A 16,818-nucleotide genomic window follows, 5' to 3' on the forward strand; every position below is an offset into this window, starting at 1 on the left:
AATTGGAAAACAACTTCAACTTTGCTGTTGCAAAATCCTTAAATTATGTAAAATTAATGGCAAAACCAATACAATATTGTAAAGTAAAATAATAAATAAATTAATTTAAAAAATAGACTTTGACTTTTGGATGAAAAATTATAATTTCATTTTCTTTCTCCATTAAAACTCATTCAAACACTTAGAATTCCCTTTCTAAACATTTGGAAGTATGCTTTGGTACCTGTGTATGATCCTTCTGACAGTGTGGCAAGGAAGGAATGGGAAAACTCAAGTTCAAAGAGGTTTAATTAATTACTTGTTCAAAGTCACAAAACTGCAAGTGACCCCAAATCTAGTGATCTTTCCACAGTATTAAGCTGCCTTCAGGTCACTGCTTCTCTTACTCCTATTAGGCTATGAAGGGCAAGGAAAGCCTGCATTTTGCTTTTATGGCTTTTCCAGAGCATGGGAAGCATTCTGCAGAGAATGGGATTTTTAATTCACTGGCCTCAGTCTGAGGAGAAGAAACTTCTTGAGCACTTTACCAGATCTGAGGAACCTTCTCCCACCTCCTGTCTCAGGAGCTACTTCAAGGGGAGGAGGAGGCCAAGGCCTTGCTTGTCAGGCTCTAGTATGAGGACACCAGATGACAGGGAATGAAGAGACTTCCGCTTTGGTTATGCCACTAACCAGACATGTGACTGAACTGCCCAGCTGAACTGCCACGTGCCTGCCTTTCCTCATCGAAGAAGGATGCACTTGGACTAACTGGAAGGCTCTCAGGCTGATGGCAGTTCCCTGAACATGTCTCAGAGGCAGAGGGGATGGTGGTAGTGGGAAGGTAGCAGAGTTCTGAGGGTGGGGTGCAGACACTCCAACTCCATGGAAACCAAAGCTAAGATCAATTTTAGAGCTGATGCTCTGCATACGCAATTTTCTTTGAATGATGAATGCCATGGCTAAAACATGTTTTATTCCAGTTTTTGAAAAAGGCTGCAACTGTTAGAATGAGATCCCTTCCAGCTTTGAGAATAGCATCCCTGTGGCCAAGTTTCTTCAAAAAAGCAGTCAGCCCAAGATATATCACCACTGAGAGGCAACTTAAACCTTGAATGAAACCTCTTAAGCAAACTCAAAAGGGAGACGCCATTGCAGACGCCCAGGAAAAATTCTCCAAAGCCTCCTGTCCTCATTCTATTGGTCATACTGTTTCTCAAGCAGCACAGCCCCCAACCCCTCACCCACTCGATGCTCTGCAAAGGTCTTTCACAAGAGCCTTTTTTATTTTTCCATCCTGCTCTGCCTCATTTCTTGACTGCATGAATTAATTAACCGAGCCCCTATGGCTTTTTAAAATTTCTCTCTTTTCCCAATTGTAAAGGAGGGCTGATGAGAATCCTTTTTTCTTAGAAAGGAGGAATCACAAAATTATAGTCTATTAAAATTTTTTCTTTACCCTATCACACATTACCTCTGTGCTATGCATATGCTATTCCTTGCCTGTGCAACCTCTAATTTCTCCTTGCCTTCCTATCCTGTGCTGCCCAGCCTTTGGACCCCTGGGGTCACTCTCTCCTCCAGAAACACAAAATGAGGAAGCATTTTGGCCCAGGGCCATATAGTGAAGGTTTCTCCTCTCCCAAACCTGTCCCATGGCTTTTCCAACTGTCTAATTTCTCCTTGAATTCCCCATACAGAATAGAACTTGGGACTTCCCTGGTGGTCCAGTAGTTGAGAATCTGCCTTCCAATGCAGGACACTTGGGTTCCATCCCTGGTCAGGGAACTAAAATCTTACGTACCCTGGGGTAACTAAGACCAAGAATCACAAGGAAGACCCAGCACTGCCAAAAAAAAGAGAATAGAACCTAACTTGAATTCCCATCTGGGTGAGTGAAGTCAAGTTTAAAAAAGGGAGGAAAGTGAAATACAGGCATGAAAATCACAAAATACATCTTTTTCTTTCTGTATGTATTCATTAGATATTAAAAATTAAAATGACTCCAAATTATTCTTGATAAAGTTCTACCTACTAATATATTAAATAGACATAAGAAAGGAAGTGTGGTACATAGATACATACTTAATGGCATTTACCATGATGCTGACTAGCAATATATCAGATATGCTCTTTCCTTTCTTCAGCAGCCTTTCTGATTTTGCACCAAGCTGAGCACGCACAGTGAGCTGTGAAAATAAACAAGGAATGGTAAGGAAGAGTTCATTTAAAAGTCAGATTCTAAATATCTGGAGGGGAAAAAAAATTAAATGGTCGTGTCCTCTGGTGAAGACACTGATCCTTTAGTACAATTCTGGAATCCAGCAAGCAGTTAAGGAAAATGTATTTACAGATTTGGGAGCTCCTCCTCTAGCTCCCTCCTTTTCAAGATCTTCCTCTTTAATTCTTAGCTGCTCTGGTGTCCCCGGATTTCAGCCTCTAATATGTTAAATCAAAAAGATTGGGGCTTTTGGCTTGAGTTCTAGTCACTCATGCCACGAAGAGGGAGCATGCCTTCTGGGGTAACCTGTGTAAGCCTGACTTTTGCCCACTGAAGTTCTCTCCTATCAATGGTGAAATCTGATATATTTCTGCCTTTTCTGTTATAGTTTATTATAAGGTATTAAATATAGTTCTCTATTCTACACAGTAAATTTTGTTGTTTACTTTATATACAGTAGCATACATCTGTTAATCCCATACTCCCACATTATCCTTCCCCTATCTTCCTCTCTGGTAGTCATAAGCTTGTTTTCTAAGTCTGCAAGTTGTTTCTGTTTTATAAATAAATTCATTTGATAGAATATAATATTTGTCTTTCTCTGACTTACCTCACCTATTATGATAATCTCTAGGTCTTTCCATGTTGTTGCAAATGGCATTATTTCATTCTTTTCTATGGCTGAATAATACTGTTTACTTTTCTGATGCCTGATTTTGGCCCTCAGATAATTAGCTTTTCTATTTCTTCCAGCATTTATATTGTCATATGAACAGAACATCCCCAACGTCTATTCTGAACTCAGCCACTAGAGTGAGCATTTTATGAGTCAAATGATACTATGTGCTAGAGTGCTCAGTTCTTTGCAACCGCATGGACTGTGGCCCACCAGGCTCCTCTGTCCATGGGATTTCCCAGGCAAGAATACTGGAATGGGCTGCCATTTCCTATTCCAGGAAATCTTCCCCACCTAGGGACTGAATTCGTGTCTCTTGTGTCTCCTGCATTGCAGGCAGATTCCTTACCTGCTGAGCCATCGGGGAAGTCTCTGTTTAAACCCTGCAAAGGCTCCCCTGTACTCTCAATGTCCTCATCGTGGCCTCCATGACCCTGGCTGACCTGATTCCTCTCCGTTCCTGCTCATCTCTCTAACCTCCTCCCTTCTCTTCCCCTACCTTGCTGCACAAGCACCTTTCTGCCTCAAGGCCATCATCCAGCTCTTCTGGTGACCTGAAATGGTTCCCCAGGGCCAGTGGTTGATTCTGTCAATTTTCTTTCAATCTGTTTAAACCGCACTCTCTCGAAGCCATCTCCCTTACTCTACTTTTTCTTTTCAGATGACATCACCACCATCTGCTGGTTCATATAAATTCATTTACATATGAGTTTATGGTCCCTCTCTTTTAGATTGTAAACTCCTTAAAGCTTGGGAGCCCTGTCACTTTTGTTCCCTGATATACACTCCCCCCTCAGATTACAACAATGCATGGAACAAAGTATGCCCTTAGAACTGAATTGAATATGGAATGCAGGAGATTCGTAACTCAATAAATGTTAATATAAAAACATATTTAGCCTTTATGCTAATTTATATTTCAAAAATACAGAGAAAAAATTATAAGTCCCTTTTGATCATTTTCTCTAAACTCATTTTTCTCCCTGTATGTCATCATATTTATAGCTTGGTGTATATTCTTCCAAAACTGTTTCTATCTTAAAGGAGTTTTAAAATCTAAAATATTATAAAATTGATTTCCTTGGGGGAAAAAAACAATAAATTAAAATGTACTTTTATTTACTTTAATTATATTTAATAAAATCCTACTCGATTAATCTGACCATTCTATTTGACCATTATATTTCCATATACAGTAAGGCAATCCTATATATGGAAATATTAGTTTTCATTAAAAGTAATAGTTGGCAAATTGTTGTAAACATTTTTTCAGGGATTAATGAAAAATTCTGCACAGTCACCAATAAGTCTAAGGATAAATCCTGGAAAAAATGTAAAGATAAAGAGATTGTGAAAGGAAATAAAAATAATAAATTAAGTGGTAAAAAACATCAATATAAATTTGGTATAAGTCTAAAATTTTTAAAAGCATGTGTTTGCTTTCTTACTTGGCAAAACTGAAAGCAATTTCCACTGCTTTAGGTACAAACTATATTAAAGATACAAAAAATATCAAATAAACCCAGGTTTAGTATTTCATCATCAGGTTTAAGCCAAAGAGAAGCACATTGCTATTTCATATGAAGATGAAAACACTACGAAAAGCTATGACTCACAACACATTTCAATATACTAGTAGCCAAAATTAGATTATAGTACTTACTTCAGAGAAACTATCACTTGCTACGACTTCTTCAGCTTTCGCTGTTTTTCTGGCATCGGTATCTAGCAATGGAAAAAGGGATGAGAACATACTCCGGTACTGACAACTAACAGCCATGTTAGTATTTGACCATCTGTGGTTTTGGACCTGTGGGTTATTGGATTCAGCTGTGTCTGAGATACGCAGAGGAAGGAAGTGAACGCGGCAGCCCAGCATGGCATTTACCTTCATTTCTCAACATTAAGTCCCGGCCACTGTGTGGCTCCATGTTTTCTATTTGCTTTCTTCCAGTGTGGCTCACTCATAACAAAATCATTAGAAATACTTTAGTGCCATTTCTCCTCTTGGAAAACAAGCCAAAAATATAGTTAGTTAATTTTACTTTCCCGTATTCTTCCCTGGAGAATCCCACAGACAGAGGAGCCTGGCAAGCCACAGTCCACAAGGTCATAAGGAGTTGGACATGACTAAGTGGTTTTCACGTTCACATTACTTTCCTGGGTTATCAAATTATAGGTAATAAACATGTCTGAAGGTGGAAAATTCTAGAAGTCAGAGAGTTTTTTAGTTCAATTCTATGTAAAAAATTAGTTTTCAGAGTCTTTTTATAATTTGCTGGAGTTTCACAATAGAATGTCACAAAATACTTTACGATAGTTTAAAAATCAATTAGAATTATCCTGTAAGAAACAAATAACTGAAACAAGGGACATCTTATATTCTTTTAAAAGACAGGAACCTTGGCCTCTCTGGCAGGATTGCCTGCTCATAATAAACGAGCATGTTGTCCAAGGTTGATGGCTCTTATGGTAATGGTACTGTGCTTAGTCGCTCAGTCGTGTCCAACTCTTTGCGACCCCATGTACTATAGACAACCAGGTTCCTCTGTCCATGGGATTCTCCAGGCAAGAATACTGGAGTGGGTTGCCATTTCCTTCTCCAATGGTGATGGTACAGGAAGAACCAAATTTTATGCAATGATTAAATATAGCAAAGCCTTAACTAGCACAAATAGAAAACATATTCAAGATTTAAAACTGTTTTCCTTCAATGATTTTACCAAGGATCTGAAGGACTGAAGCCCAGATCCCAAGGAAGATAATGTGTTGCTGGGTTTGAGAAGCTTGGTTCTATTTGCTTTGTGCAAGGCTGAGAATAAACGTTAACTTTTATAGTATCTGAGGAACCACTGTTGAGGTGGGTGGATGAGACAGAGCCACAGCCTCCCTCACCACAGTGAACAAAAGCAGCTGCGTGCAGACAGCACAGTGGTACACGCCCACCTGCCTAGGTGAGAAGAAACAGTTAACTACTGTCTCCCTGCAAAGCCAGGAAGAGTGACGATGATTTAGCCTGGCTGTTTTCAAAACCACAACAAGACTGAGCAACTACTTGAAGGGACGTGAGAAGATTCCTTTGAAATTGTCATCTCTTATCGCCAGCAGCAGACAGTGGTTAGGGACAGCTGTGTTGATCTTGTTCTGTTTGTCCTGTGAACACTCACACAATCGTGTAACCCTCCCCATCTCCCCTCTCTTGTCCTGAAAGTTGGTCTGTGCTCACATCCATGTGCTCCTACTATTAGTCTCACTTATGTAAATGATGGATGATTTGTTTCGATATCTTACTTACCAAGTCTGGTTTTATCTTCTCTTTCTGGCAGTGCTTCAGCTAAAGATACATCTTGCACATCCTCTGGGGAGGAAGTACATGCCTGCACACACGGAGAGATTTTAACATTGTCAGATTTTAGTAACATTCTTGATTTTACTTCTATAAGTAAGGTTTACAACCATAGACTCATTAATCTAAAACATTAATGATATTAGGAAGAACTGAATGAGTTCTGGAAATGAACACAGTTTGATGATAATTGTACTTAGAGAAACACATAGTAACCCATGGTATAATCTGTCTTTCAGCTGGCCTTCAGCTTCTATGTAAAATACACAACTGCCATTTGGAAAGGATAATGGGAGCTGAGAAAGAGAAAGAGTTTGTAGAAAACCACCTTAGAAAGATCAGACCTAGAGGGGTCAGTCATAGCCATAATGGAAATAAAGAAAAAATATGTACATTATCTATTACCTCATCAATTAGAATACAGAGTACCACAACACAGAAGAAGAGGCAGCCCACAATGAAGAAAAACCCTCCCAGTTATTTTCAGAATCATGGTTAAATGGTATTTTCCTTGCAGCTCATGCAAATGACCTGGATTAGAGTCTCTTTTAATTTATTCAATTTCAGAGACAGCATAAGGTAGGGAAAAGAATATTGGATTTAGAATCTGGGATTCCAGTCAAAGCCTAACCATCAACAAGCCTCTGATGGGAAATACATCAATTCATGCTTAGAACTGCTACTGTTTCCCTTTAAAAGAGCAGATTAGACTATATCTGGTGCTGGAGAAGACTCTTGAGAGTCCCTTGAACAGCAAGGAGTTCAAACCAGTTAATCCTAAAAGAATCAAGTCTGAATATTCACTGAAAGGCCTGATGCTGAAACTGAAGCTCCAATAGTTTGGCCACCTGATGGCAAAGAGCCAACTCACTGGAAAAGACCCTGATGCTGGGAAAGATTGAAGGCTGGAGGAGAAGGGGACAACAGAGGATGAGATGGTTGGATGGCATCATCAACTCAATGGACATGAGTTTGAGCAAACTCTGGGAGATGGTGAAGGACAGGGAAGCCTGGCATGTTGCAGTCCATTGGGTCACAGAGTCAGACATGACTTAGAGAATGAACAATAACAACAAGACCACATCATAATTCTCAACATGGGGCCATACTCTCCAAGTTCCTGCCCTGGAATCTTTACGTAATAAGCAAAATGCAACACTGATGGAAACAGTAATGCAAGTAAACCATAAGAGATCTTCCCCTACCAGCCACCCCCCAAAACTGAGATCTACTAGTCTAGATCAGAGGTCTGCAAACTATGATCCCTGGACCAGAATAGGCTGGTTGTTTATACATGGTCCATGAGTATCACTCCAGGGGATAGCACTGCAAGGCATCCCCCTTGCCGTCTGTCTGTTCCTCTCCAACACCTTCCTTGGCTGCTGCCCAGGACTGGCACTGGCTGCATCTACAAGATGGTGACTTGCTGCTGGCCACTGCCAAGCTTTCAGTAGTGGAATTCTACTCTGAGAGCTGATAACTTTGTGAACTTTCCCAAAACACTGACGTCTCACCCCTCCCCAAGCCCTTGCAATTGAGCCTTCCACCCCCTTACCTTATAAATGGACATGAATTTGGGAAAACTCCAGGAAACAGTAGAGTACAGAGGAACCTGGCATGTTGTAGTCCACGGGGTTGCAAAGAGCTGGACATGACTTAGCAACTGAATGAACCCCCTTACCAACCAGTGGCTCTTTCTTCAGGAGAATGCCTGAGCTGATGGTAACTGAGCTCAAGTCTAGCCCACCATACTGGATGGCCCACCTAGGTAATGATATGTGTGTGTTTGTGTGTATGTATTAGAGGAGTAGGGATGGGGGTTGAAATTTTCTCTCTTGTTATGTAAGTACCCATGTAATATATCCTTGATGTTGCCTCTGGGCCCATAAAACTTAAAATATTTACCATCTGGACCTTTACAGAAAACTCTGCCAATCTCTGGTCTAGAAGATCTCTTAGATGCTATCCAGCTGGAAATCTCTAATGTATGAGGCGCATGGAAGAAAACTAAAGCCACACTTGCCTGGGTTTCTTTACCACTCTTTTGCCTAACTGGTAAAGCCTTTTCTTCGGGTGCTTTCTGAAGTCCCTGGGCCCCACTGACACTTTCATTGTCATGAAATGCTTGGATAGCTTCTTGAACAAGAGTGTCGATAGAAAGTACCTGAATAGGAAAGCCTAAAATACAAAAGATTATTTTATGAATAGCTTTTCACTTAGGAAATCGAATCATTGTTCTTCAGTGCTGACTTCAAACTTAGAACATTCTCTTTAGGGTCTCCTAGAAATGTTGTGCCATCTATGGGGTCGCACAGAGTCGGACACGACTGAAGTGACTTAGCAGCAGCAGCGGCAGCAGAAATGTTTTTTGGGTCGAGATTTTTTTTTAATACTGTGGTAAAATTCACATGGGGCTTCTCTGGTGACTCAGTGGTAAAGAGTCTGGAGACTCAGGAGATGTGGGTTTGATTTCTGAGTTGGGAAGATCCCCTGGAGAAGGAAATGGCAACCCACTCCAGTAATCTTGCCTGAAAAATCCTATGGACAGAGAAAACTGGTGGGCTACAGTCCATGGGATCGCAAAAGAGTTGGACACAACTTGGCAACTAAACAACAACAAAAATTCACACGACATAAAATGACCCATTTTAACCATTCTAAAAGATACAATTCAATATTATGGTCATTTACCATGTTGTTCAATCATTACTGATATCTTTTTTCCAGAAGATTTGGATCACCCCAAAGGAAACCCTGCATCAATTAAGCAGTCACTTCCTATCTCCCTACCCTTGCCCCCAAGAACAAATTGCTTTCTGTCTGGAGATCTGCCTATCCTAGATGTTTCATATCCAAGGAATCAAACAATATGTGGTCTTTTGTATCTGACTTCTTTCACTTAGTATGATGTTTTCAAAGTCCATCCATGTTGTAGCACATAAGAGTACTTCACTCCTTTTATGACTGAGCAGTATTCCAGAGTATGGATATAACACATTTTGTTCATGATTGATTCATTGGTGATGAACATTTGGGTTGTTTCCACCTTTTCTCTATCATTAATAATGCTGCTATGAATATTCTGTACATGGGATTTATTTTTTTTTTGGACCACCTGTTTTCAGCTCTTTAGAGTATATATATACCAGTCGCGGAACTGCTGGGGTCATATGGTAATTATCTAACTTATCGAGGAATCACCAACTATTTTCCATGGTGGTTACGACATTTTAACATTCTCGAAAGCTATGTATGAGAGTTCCAACTTCTCTATATCCTGACCAACACATATTTTCCATTTCCTAAAAAATTATACTCATCTTATTGGGTGTGGAGTGGTATCTCACTGAACTTTTGTCAGGCTTTAAACAGGTCTATTTAACATCTCAATAATGACCTACAGTCTTAATACAGACTGATCTCAGTAAAAATTCTGAATTTTCCAGTAAAAACAGTAATTGGTATTCGGCTGCTCAGTCATGTCCGACTCTTTGCGACCCCATGGACTGTAGCACGCCAGGCTTCCTTGTCCTTCACTGTCGACTGGAGCTTGCTCAAACTCATATCTATTGAGTCGATGATGCCATCCAATCATCTCATCCTCTGTCTTTCTCTTCTCCTCCCACCTTCAATCCTTCCCAGCATCAGGGTCTTTTCCAATGAGTCAGCTCTTTGCATCAGGTGGCCAAAATATTGGAGCTTCAGCTTCAGCATCAGTCCTTCCAATGAATATCCAGGACTGATTTCTATTAGGATTGACTGGTTTGATCTCCCTGCAGTCCAAGGGACTCTCAAGAGTCTTCTCCAACACCACAGTTCAAAAGCATCAATTCTGCGCTCAGTTTTCTTTATGGTCCACCTCTCATATCCATACATGACTATTGGAAAAACCATAGCATTGACTATACAGACCTCTGTCAGCAAAGTGATATCTCTGCTTTTTTAATATGCTGTCTAGGTTTGTCATAGCTTTCTTTCAAAAAGCAAGTGTCTTTAAATTTTAAGGCTGCAGTCACCATCTGCAGTGATTTTGGAGCCTAAGAAAATAAAGTCTGTCACTGTTTCCATTGTTTCCCCATCTATTTGCCATGAGGTGATGGGACCAGATGTCATAATCTTAGTTTTTTGAATGTTGAACTTTAAGCTATGTTTTTCACTCTCCTCTTTTACTTTCATCAAGAGGCTCTTTAGTTCCTCTTTTCTCTCTACTATAAGGGTGGTGTCATCTGCATATCTGAGGTTATTGATTTTCTCCCAGCAATCTTGATTCCAACTTGTGCTTCATCCAGCCCAGCATTTCACATGATATACTCTGCATATAAGTTAAATAAGCAGGGTGACAATATACAGCCTTGACATACTCCTTTCCCAATTTGGAACCAGTTCATTTTTCCATGTCTGGTTCTAACTGTTGCTTCTTGACCTGCATACAGATTTCTCAGGAGGCAGGTTAGGTGGTCTGGTATTCCTGTCTCTTGAAGATTTCTCCAGTTTGTTGTGATCCACACAGTCAAAGGCTTTAGCACAGTCAATGAAGCAGAAGTATATGTTTTTCTGGAATTCTCTTGCTTTTTCTATGATCCAATGGATATTGCCAATTTGATCTCTGGTTCATCTGCCTTTTCTAAATCCAGGTTGAACATCTGGAAGTTCTTGGTTCATGTACTGTTGAAGCCTAGCTTGGAAAATTTTGAGCATTACTTTGCTAGCATGTGAAATAAGTGCAATTGTGAGGTAGTTTGAACATTCTTTGGCACTGTCTTTCTTTGGGATTGGAATGAAAACTGACCTTTTCCAGTCCCGTGTCCATTGCTGAGTTTTCCAAATTTGTTGGCATATTCTATTTAATTAGCTTTTCTTTGATAATACTCACTTATTAACAACAGTAATAGGTAAGTATTATCAAAGAAAAACTATTAAATAGATGGAAATCTGTGATTTCACTTCTAATTGGAAGAACTTCTAGAGAAAAAGCCAAAAGTTCATGAAAGGGAAAGAACTCAATTGATGTGAAGGATTAAAACATTTACAATTTTAAGTCTATATCTTTTCTATTTGTGACAAGTTGTTATTTTCCTATTTCATCTATTGGCAAAGTAAGTAAACCCTATGATGAAAGGTTTAAGATATTATTTCCCTTTATACTATACATCATCATTATATAGCAAGCCCATAGATCCAGGTTTCCTTAGGACAGTTCTGATTCATGACTCTATACTCTTAAAAGTGTCTGCCTCGGACAATAAGTTATGTGCTCACTTTATTACAATATTCTTAATGCTAGAACTTCCCAATATATTAGCAGATTTTCATGTATGTTTTCTACAGACAGAGCCATTTGCAGCTATATTCACTGTAAATAGAAATCAATACAGGAAAAAAAAAAAAAAGAAAATAAATTTTACTTTTTTCTAGAGCCTTTAGAGCAGTAGTTTTTCCACTAAAGGTTTTCCCCAACAAGCATCCTTTTATAGCAAATGAAGGTAACTCAGGTTCTGTAGGTTCAACTTGAGGAGGAAGAGAACTTTCAATTAGTCTGTGAATCACATGGCCCAATATGCAATTGTTGGAGGGTGGTATGTTTTCAACCATTTCTTCTGGTAAGGCCCATTCTCCAACCATGTTCTATAAAAATAATAAAAAAAAAACCAGAAATATTCTTAAAAGTGGAATTTAAGCATGTAGGAAATTGAAAGTAAATACAAATTATAACAAACAAAAGTGAATTGATATTTAAATAGTTCTGTTACATAAATGAATAATAACATAATACTTTCATATTAGTGAAAAATAAGCTTCCCATATAGAAATAAAAAATAAATTCTAAAATACTTAACACTTTATGAAAGTAGACATATTGAGCTGAGACAAATTGTAATGTAAGTTGAGTATTAAGACACTTAAATTGGTGCTATCAGTAGATAGATAAAAGACAGTAAGAGTATGTGGCTACTGTATGCAAATACTAAACTTATTTTTAAATATTTTAAAGATAGATAAAAGAGAATTTTCATGACCAATATGTTGTTTCCTATATTTGTCTTCCAGTTTCTTTAAGCTTCTGGCTTAAATGATCTGACAACTAGAGGAAAAGCAAAACAAAGACAAAACAACTATATAGTTCACATTCTCTGACTTCTGTGCACTAAAACTAGAAATAAATTTTATTTTTAATAATTAAACATTGCATTTTTTAATTATTCTTAATGAAAAATTAAAACTGTAAATATCTGTAAATAACAGATTGAGAAAAATATTAAAATAATAGATTTATTTTAAAATATGAGACAAAATCAAGCTGTAGTTAGAGGAAAACTCATAGTCTCTTAGTTTAAAATGATTTGATCTAAAATAAAAAGAAGGAAAATAAATGAACCAAGGTTGAAAATAGGAAAAAAAACAATTTAAAAATAACCAGAAAAGAACATGGAGGAAGAAACTCATGATAATGGAGATGATAAATTAGAGAGTAATACTATTAAGATATTTTTATTGATATAATTCTAGAACTTATTCATTTTAATCATAATGAAATTGCTACCAGTTATGCACAAAGGTGAAGTATAGCAAGTATCAATTTTGTAACATGGGAAAGGCAGTAACAACAGATTTTTAGGAGACTTAAAAATCCTTAAGAAAATATTATATACAACTCTACTGTGATAAATTTTAATTTATTAATGTGTGATAAAATGATATTTTAAGAAAGTACAAATGATTAAAATTAATTTAAAAGAAATATTTGTAAATATTAAAGGCATGAAAGAAAGAAAAACATTATTGAAGAACTGTATCTAGGAAACTTGATAACAGTGTTAACAGAAAAAAAAAAAAGAAAATTTTTCTCAAACAGATATTTAAATGTTATTTAAAGTCTTCTGAAATATGGCAGAAGATAGCTTTCCAGTTCGCTTGGTGAGACTAATGTAACACTGGTACTAGAAAAGGTGTCAAAGATCATTGACAAAAACAGCATTCAAAAAAGAATATAACAAACCAATCTCATTTGGAAATATACTGCAAGAATCATGCATAAAATACTGACAAAAATCAGCCTATATTAAGACAAAACAATTATATTAATTGACATTTACTACACATTCAGTATATCCTATATACTGCTGTTTTCATGAATTATTTCTAATGATTCTCACACAACTCTTACATAAGTATAATTATCTTGCCAATTTTGCAGAAGAAAACCCTTAGAATTATAGAAACAAATTATATTTGTCTATGTGTGTGTGTGCTCATGGGGCTTCCGTGGTGGCTCAGAGGATAAAGCGTCTGCCTGCAATATGCTCAGTCATGTCTGACTCTGTGACCCCATGGACTGTAGCCCACCAGGATCCTTGTCCATGGGATTTTTCTAGGCAAGAGTACTGCAGTGGGTTGCCATTCCCTTCTTCAGGGGATTTTCCTGACTCAGGGATCAAACCTGAGTCTCTTATGTCTCCTGCATTAGCAGGCAGGTTCTTTACCTATACTGCCACCTGGGAAGTTCATAGTCACAATAAGTAGTAATGGCAGAGCTTAGTAAGGACTCAGGCAGACAGACTGCAGAACATATGCTCAAAACCTTTATACTATATGACTGAATAAGTGTTACTTCATGAATATAAGGAAGGTTAAAAATTATAAAACCTGTCATATATCACATTAATAGGTTAAAATACAAGCATATGATCATTTTGACCAAGAAGCATCTGATAAATTCAAAATTCATTTCTGATGAGAAAAAAATTAAACAAATTTCTTAGTATGTTACAAATTGAAGATGATTGGCCTAACATTTTTTACATATCTTATCAATATATAATGGTGAGCCAAAGTGTGCAACACATTTTTCTATTAAAGGTAGGAATAAGGAAAAGATGTTCATCATTTACATTAATAGTCACCTTATTCTGGAAGTTATAGCCAATGCAAGTAAGATAAAGAAAGAAGTAGAAAATTAACATATCTACAAAACAGATTCACAGACACAGAGAACAGACTTGTGGTTGCAGGGGGAGGCAAGGGAGGGAGGGAAGGACTGGCAGTTTAGGGTTAGCAGACTTAGCAGATGCAAACTAGTATATACAGGATGGATAACTAATAAGGTCCTATTGTATAGCACAGGAAACTATAATCAATAGCCTGTGATAATGCATAATGGAAAAGAATATGAAAAGGAATGCACATGTATTTATAACTGAATCATTTTGCTGGACAGCAGAAGTTAACACAGCATTGTAAACCAACAATTGTAAATCAATATTGCAAATCAACAAAATTTTTAAAAAAAGAAAAGAAAAAGTAGTTGTGCTCCTAGAATTAGCAGGTGAGTTCCTGGTGCAGAAGTAGCTGCTGCAACCTGAATTTCCAGTGCTCTGTGCTGCTGACAGTCTTCTCATCAGATCTTGCTGTGATGGTTCTGATAATTTTTCTTGGAAGTTTAACCTTGAGCATGGTTCTTGAATTTAACCTACAGAGTCACTGAACGACCTAACATATTTTGGATATTTTTTCTGCTTACTTAGCATAAGTCAACTTTTTTTATTGCAATTAGAAACTTTGACAAAAATCACCAGAATTGATGGGAAATATATAACCTAAGCATAGTCTCGCATTTTTACAGATGAATGTAAGAAAAATGACTTGAATAAAGGGAAATTTAAAAAAGTCCAAAATTATAAGCCACTGAATTCTTCTCCAAATTAATCTGATTTAATGTAATGAAACGAAAGTGTTAGTGCTATTTATTTATTTTTCCTTCAGGATATCACATATGGTTCTAAAGTTGAAGCATAAAAAGAACTGTACAGATAAAAATATGTACTTAAAAAGGAAAGAAATATGGGTTTGTTGCCTAACCAGAGATAGTAAAGCACTTATTAATAACTTATGAGGACTTCCAAGGTGGCGCAGTAGTAAAGAATCCACTTGCTAATGCAAGAGATGAAACAGATGTGGTTCAATCCTTGGTTCTGGAAGATCCCCTGGAGGAGGCATGGCAACCCACTCCAATATTCTTGCCTGGGAAACCCCATGGACAGAGGAGCCTCATGGGCTACAATCCATGTGGTTATAAACAGTCGAACATGACTGAATGACTGAGCACTCAGTGCTTTATACTCTTGTCAATTCCTTCATCTTTGTATGATAACAATATCTATTTTACAGGGTCGTTGTAAAGGTTGAGTGAAAGGCTTGTGTGACCACTGACTCTGAATGCTTAACTATTAACAGAAGTTCTCTTGTTGCTGCTGGAAGCACACATGGCAATACCCTTAAGGGAGACAGCAGCTACATTTTTGCCCAACAAGAAGTGCACTGTAAGCAGAAAGGCATGCTTCCTCACAAAGGAGTCAGAATGAAGCCCTCTTCCCTCACTGGTTAGTTGCAGAATGTGGTCAGACACAATGGGATAGAATGTTGACCATGAAGAGAACTGAAGGCTTAGGTCAGGCAGAGAACTGAAGCCTGACCAGTGGAGATGGACAGATTGAGGATTTGGTAGAACATATTTTACAGCATCACCTTAAAAATACAGCTGTGAAATTCCTAATAAGACTAAAGATAAAGGGTAAGTAAAGGGAGATGTGTCAGGTTGGAATAAGAACATGATGAGGGAAAAGGAAAACTGAAAAAAGAGGGAAATTAGGCCAGAATAAAGATGACTAGTTTAAGGACAATGGAAAAAGAGACTTTGTTTTTGAAGGTTCTTTTTTTTCATTCCCAATTTCCAGAACCATGCTGGAACCTAATAGGCATTCAATATTTATGAAATGAATGAGTGAATGAAATGTGAATGAAATGAATGAAAGAGTGAATCAATCAATTGGTAGTACAGGCTCAATATAAGTGAGCTAAATAAATGAGTGAATACATGGATATTGCATCTTATTAATTTTGATTAAGTACAAGGTTGTACAAGGATGACTTAGTTCTCCAAATAAGATAGACACAAGCCAACCTAAAATCTAGGATACGATCAGCAAGAGTCACCCTCACAGATGGAAGTTAAGAAGAATCCACAATGTATGAAACTAGCTAACCCTGGAAGCATGTCTAGAAGTAACAGCTTGTAGTATGATTTTCAAAGAGCTTCTCCATTAAACCAAGGCATCCTTTTTCATGGCAGCAGGAAGCATTTCAGTTAAAATGTACTAAATTATAAAGAATTTATAAAATGGGACTTTGTAAGAAGTTCTGCCAGAGATTTTTACAGGGTGCTGAGGGGGTAAGGAGCAGCCTGACTGAATGAATAGGTAAGGCCTGCTCTATGGCAAGTTATTGTGATCTGGTTAGTTTCATTTTCCTAACTGGATATTTGTCTTGGGTCTCACAGATTACATTGACCCAGGGTATACCACATGACTGGCAGATAATAAAAATAAGCTGCAGAAATTCTAGCTCTGTTTGTGGCAATTAACTTCCAAGCCTTTCGTCTTGAGTCCTGGCCTGTTCCAGTTCTGCCTAGCTTCCAATCTGCTGGCTTCGTCTCCATCCTCTAGTCTGGTTCTTACCCAATCTCAGCTTTGATCACTGGCCTGCTCAAAGGCCTTGGCTTGATCCCACCTTTGTGTCTTCCTTTTTCTGACTACATCAGGT

The 16,818-nt window shown here is 37.8% G+C and overlaps 1 protein-coding gene across 1 annotated transcript in view; it reads right to left on the reverse strand.

Annotated features, from left to right (window-relative positions):
• Positions 1–16,818, reverse strand: part of LOC133046424 (sperm flagellar protein 2-like) — a 189,072-nt gene that overhangs the window by 115,405 nt on the left and 56,849 nt on the right. The window contains exons 10-14 of the mRNA XM_061129237.1: positions 11,628–11,847; positions 8,246–8,400; positions 6,172–6,253; positions 4,540–4,601; positions 2,065–2,168 (exon numbers count right to left, since the gene is read on the reverse strand). Of these exons, the coding sequence (XP_060985220.1) occupies positions 2,065–2,168; positions 4,540–4,601; positions 6,172–6,253; positions 8,246–8,400; positions 11,628–11,847 (623 nt within the window). The remainder of the gene's footprint in view (positions 1–2,064; positions 2,169–4,539; positions 4,602–6,171; positions 6,254–8,245; positions 8,401–11,627; positions 11,848–16,818) is intronic.

Source organism: Dama dama, chromosome 25, assembly GCF_033118175.1.
Source record: "Dama dama isolate Ldn47 chromosome 25, ASM3311817v1, whole genome shotgun sequence".
Lineage (NCBI taxonomy): Eukaryota > Metazoa > Chordata > Mammalia > Artiodactyla > Cervidae > Dama > Dama dama.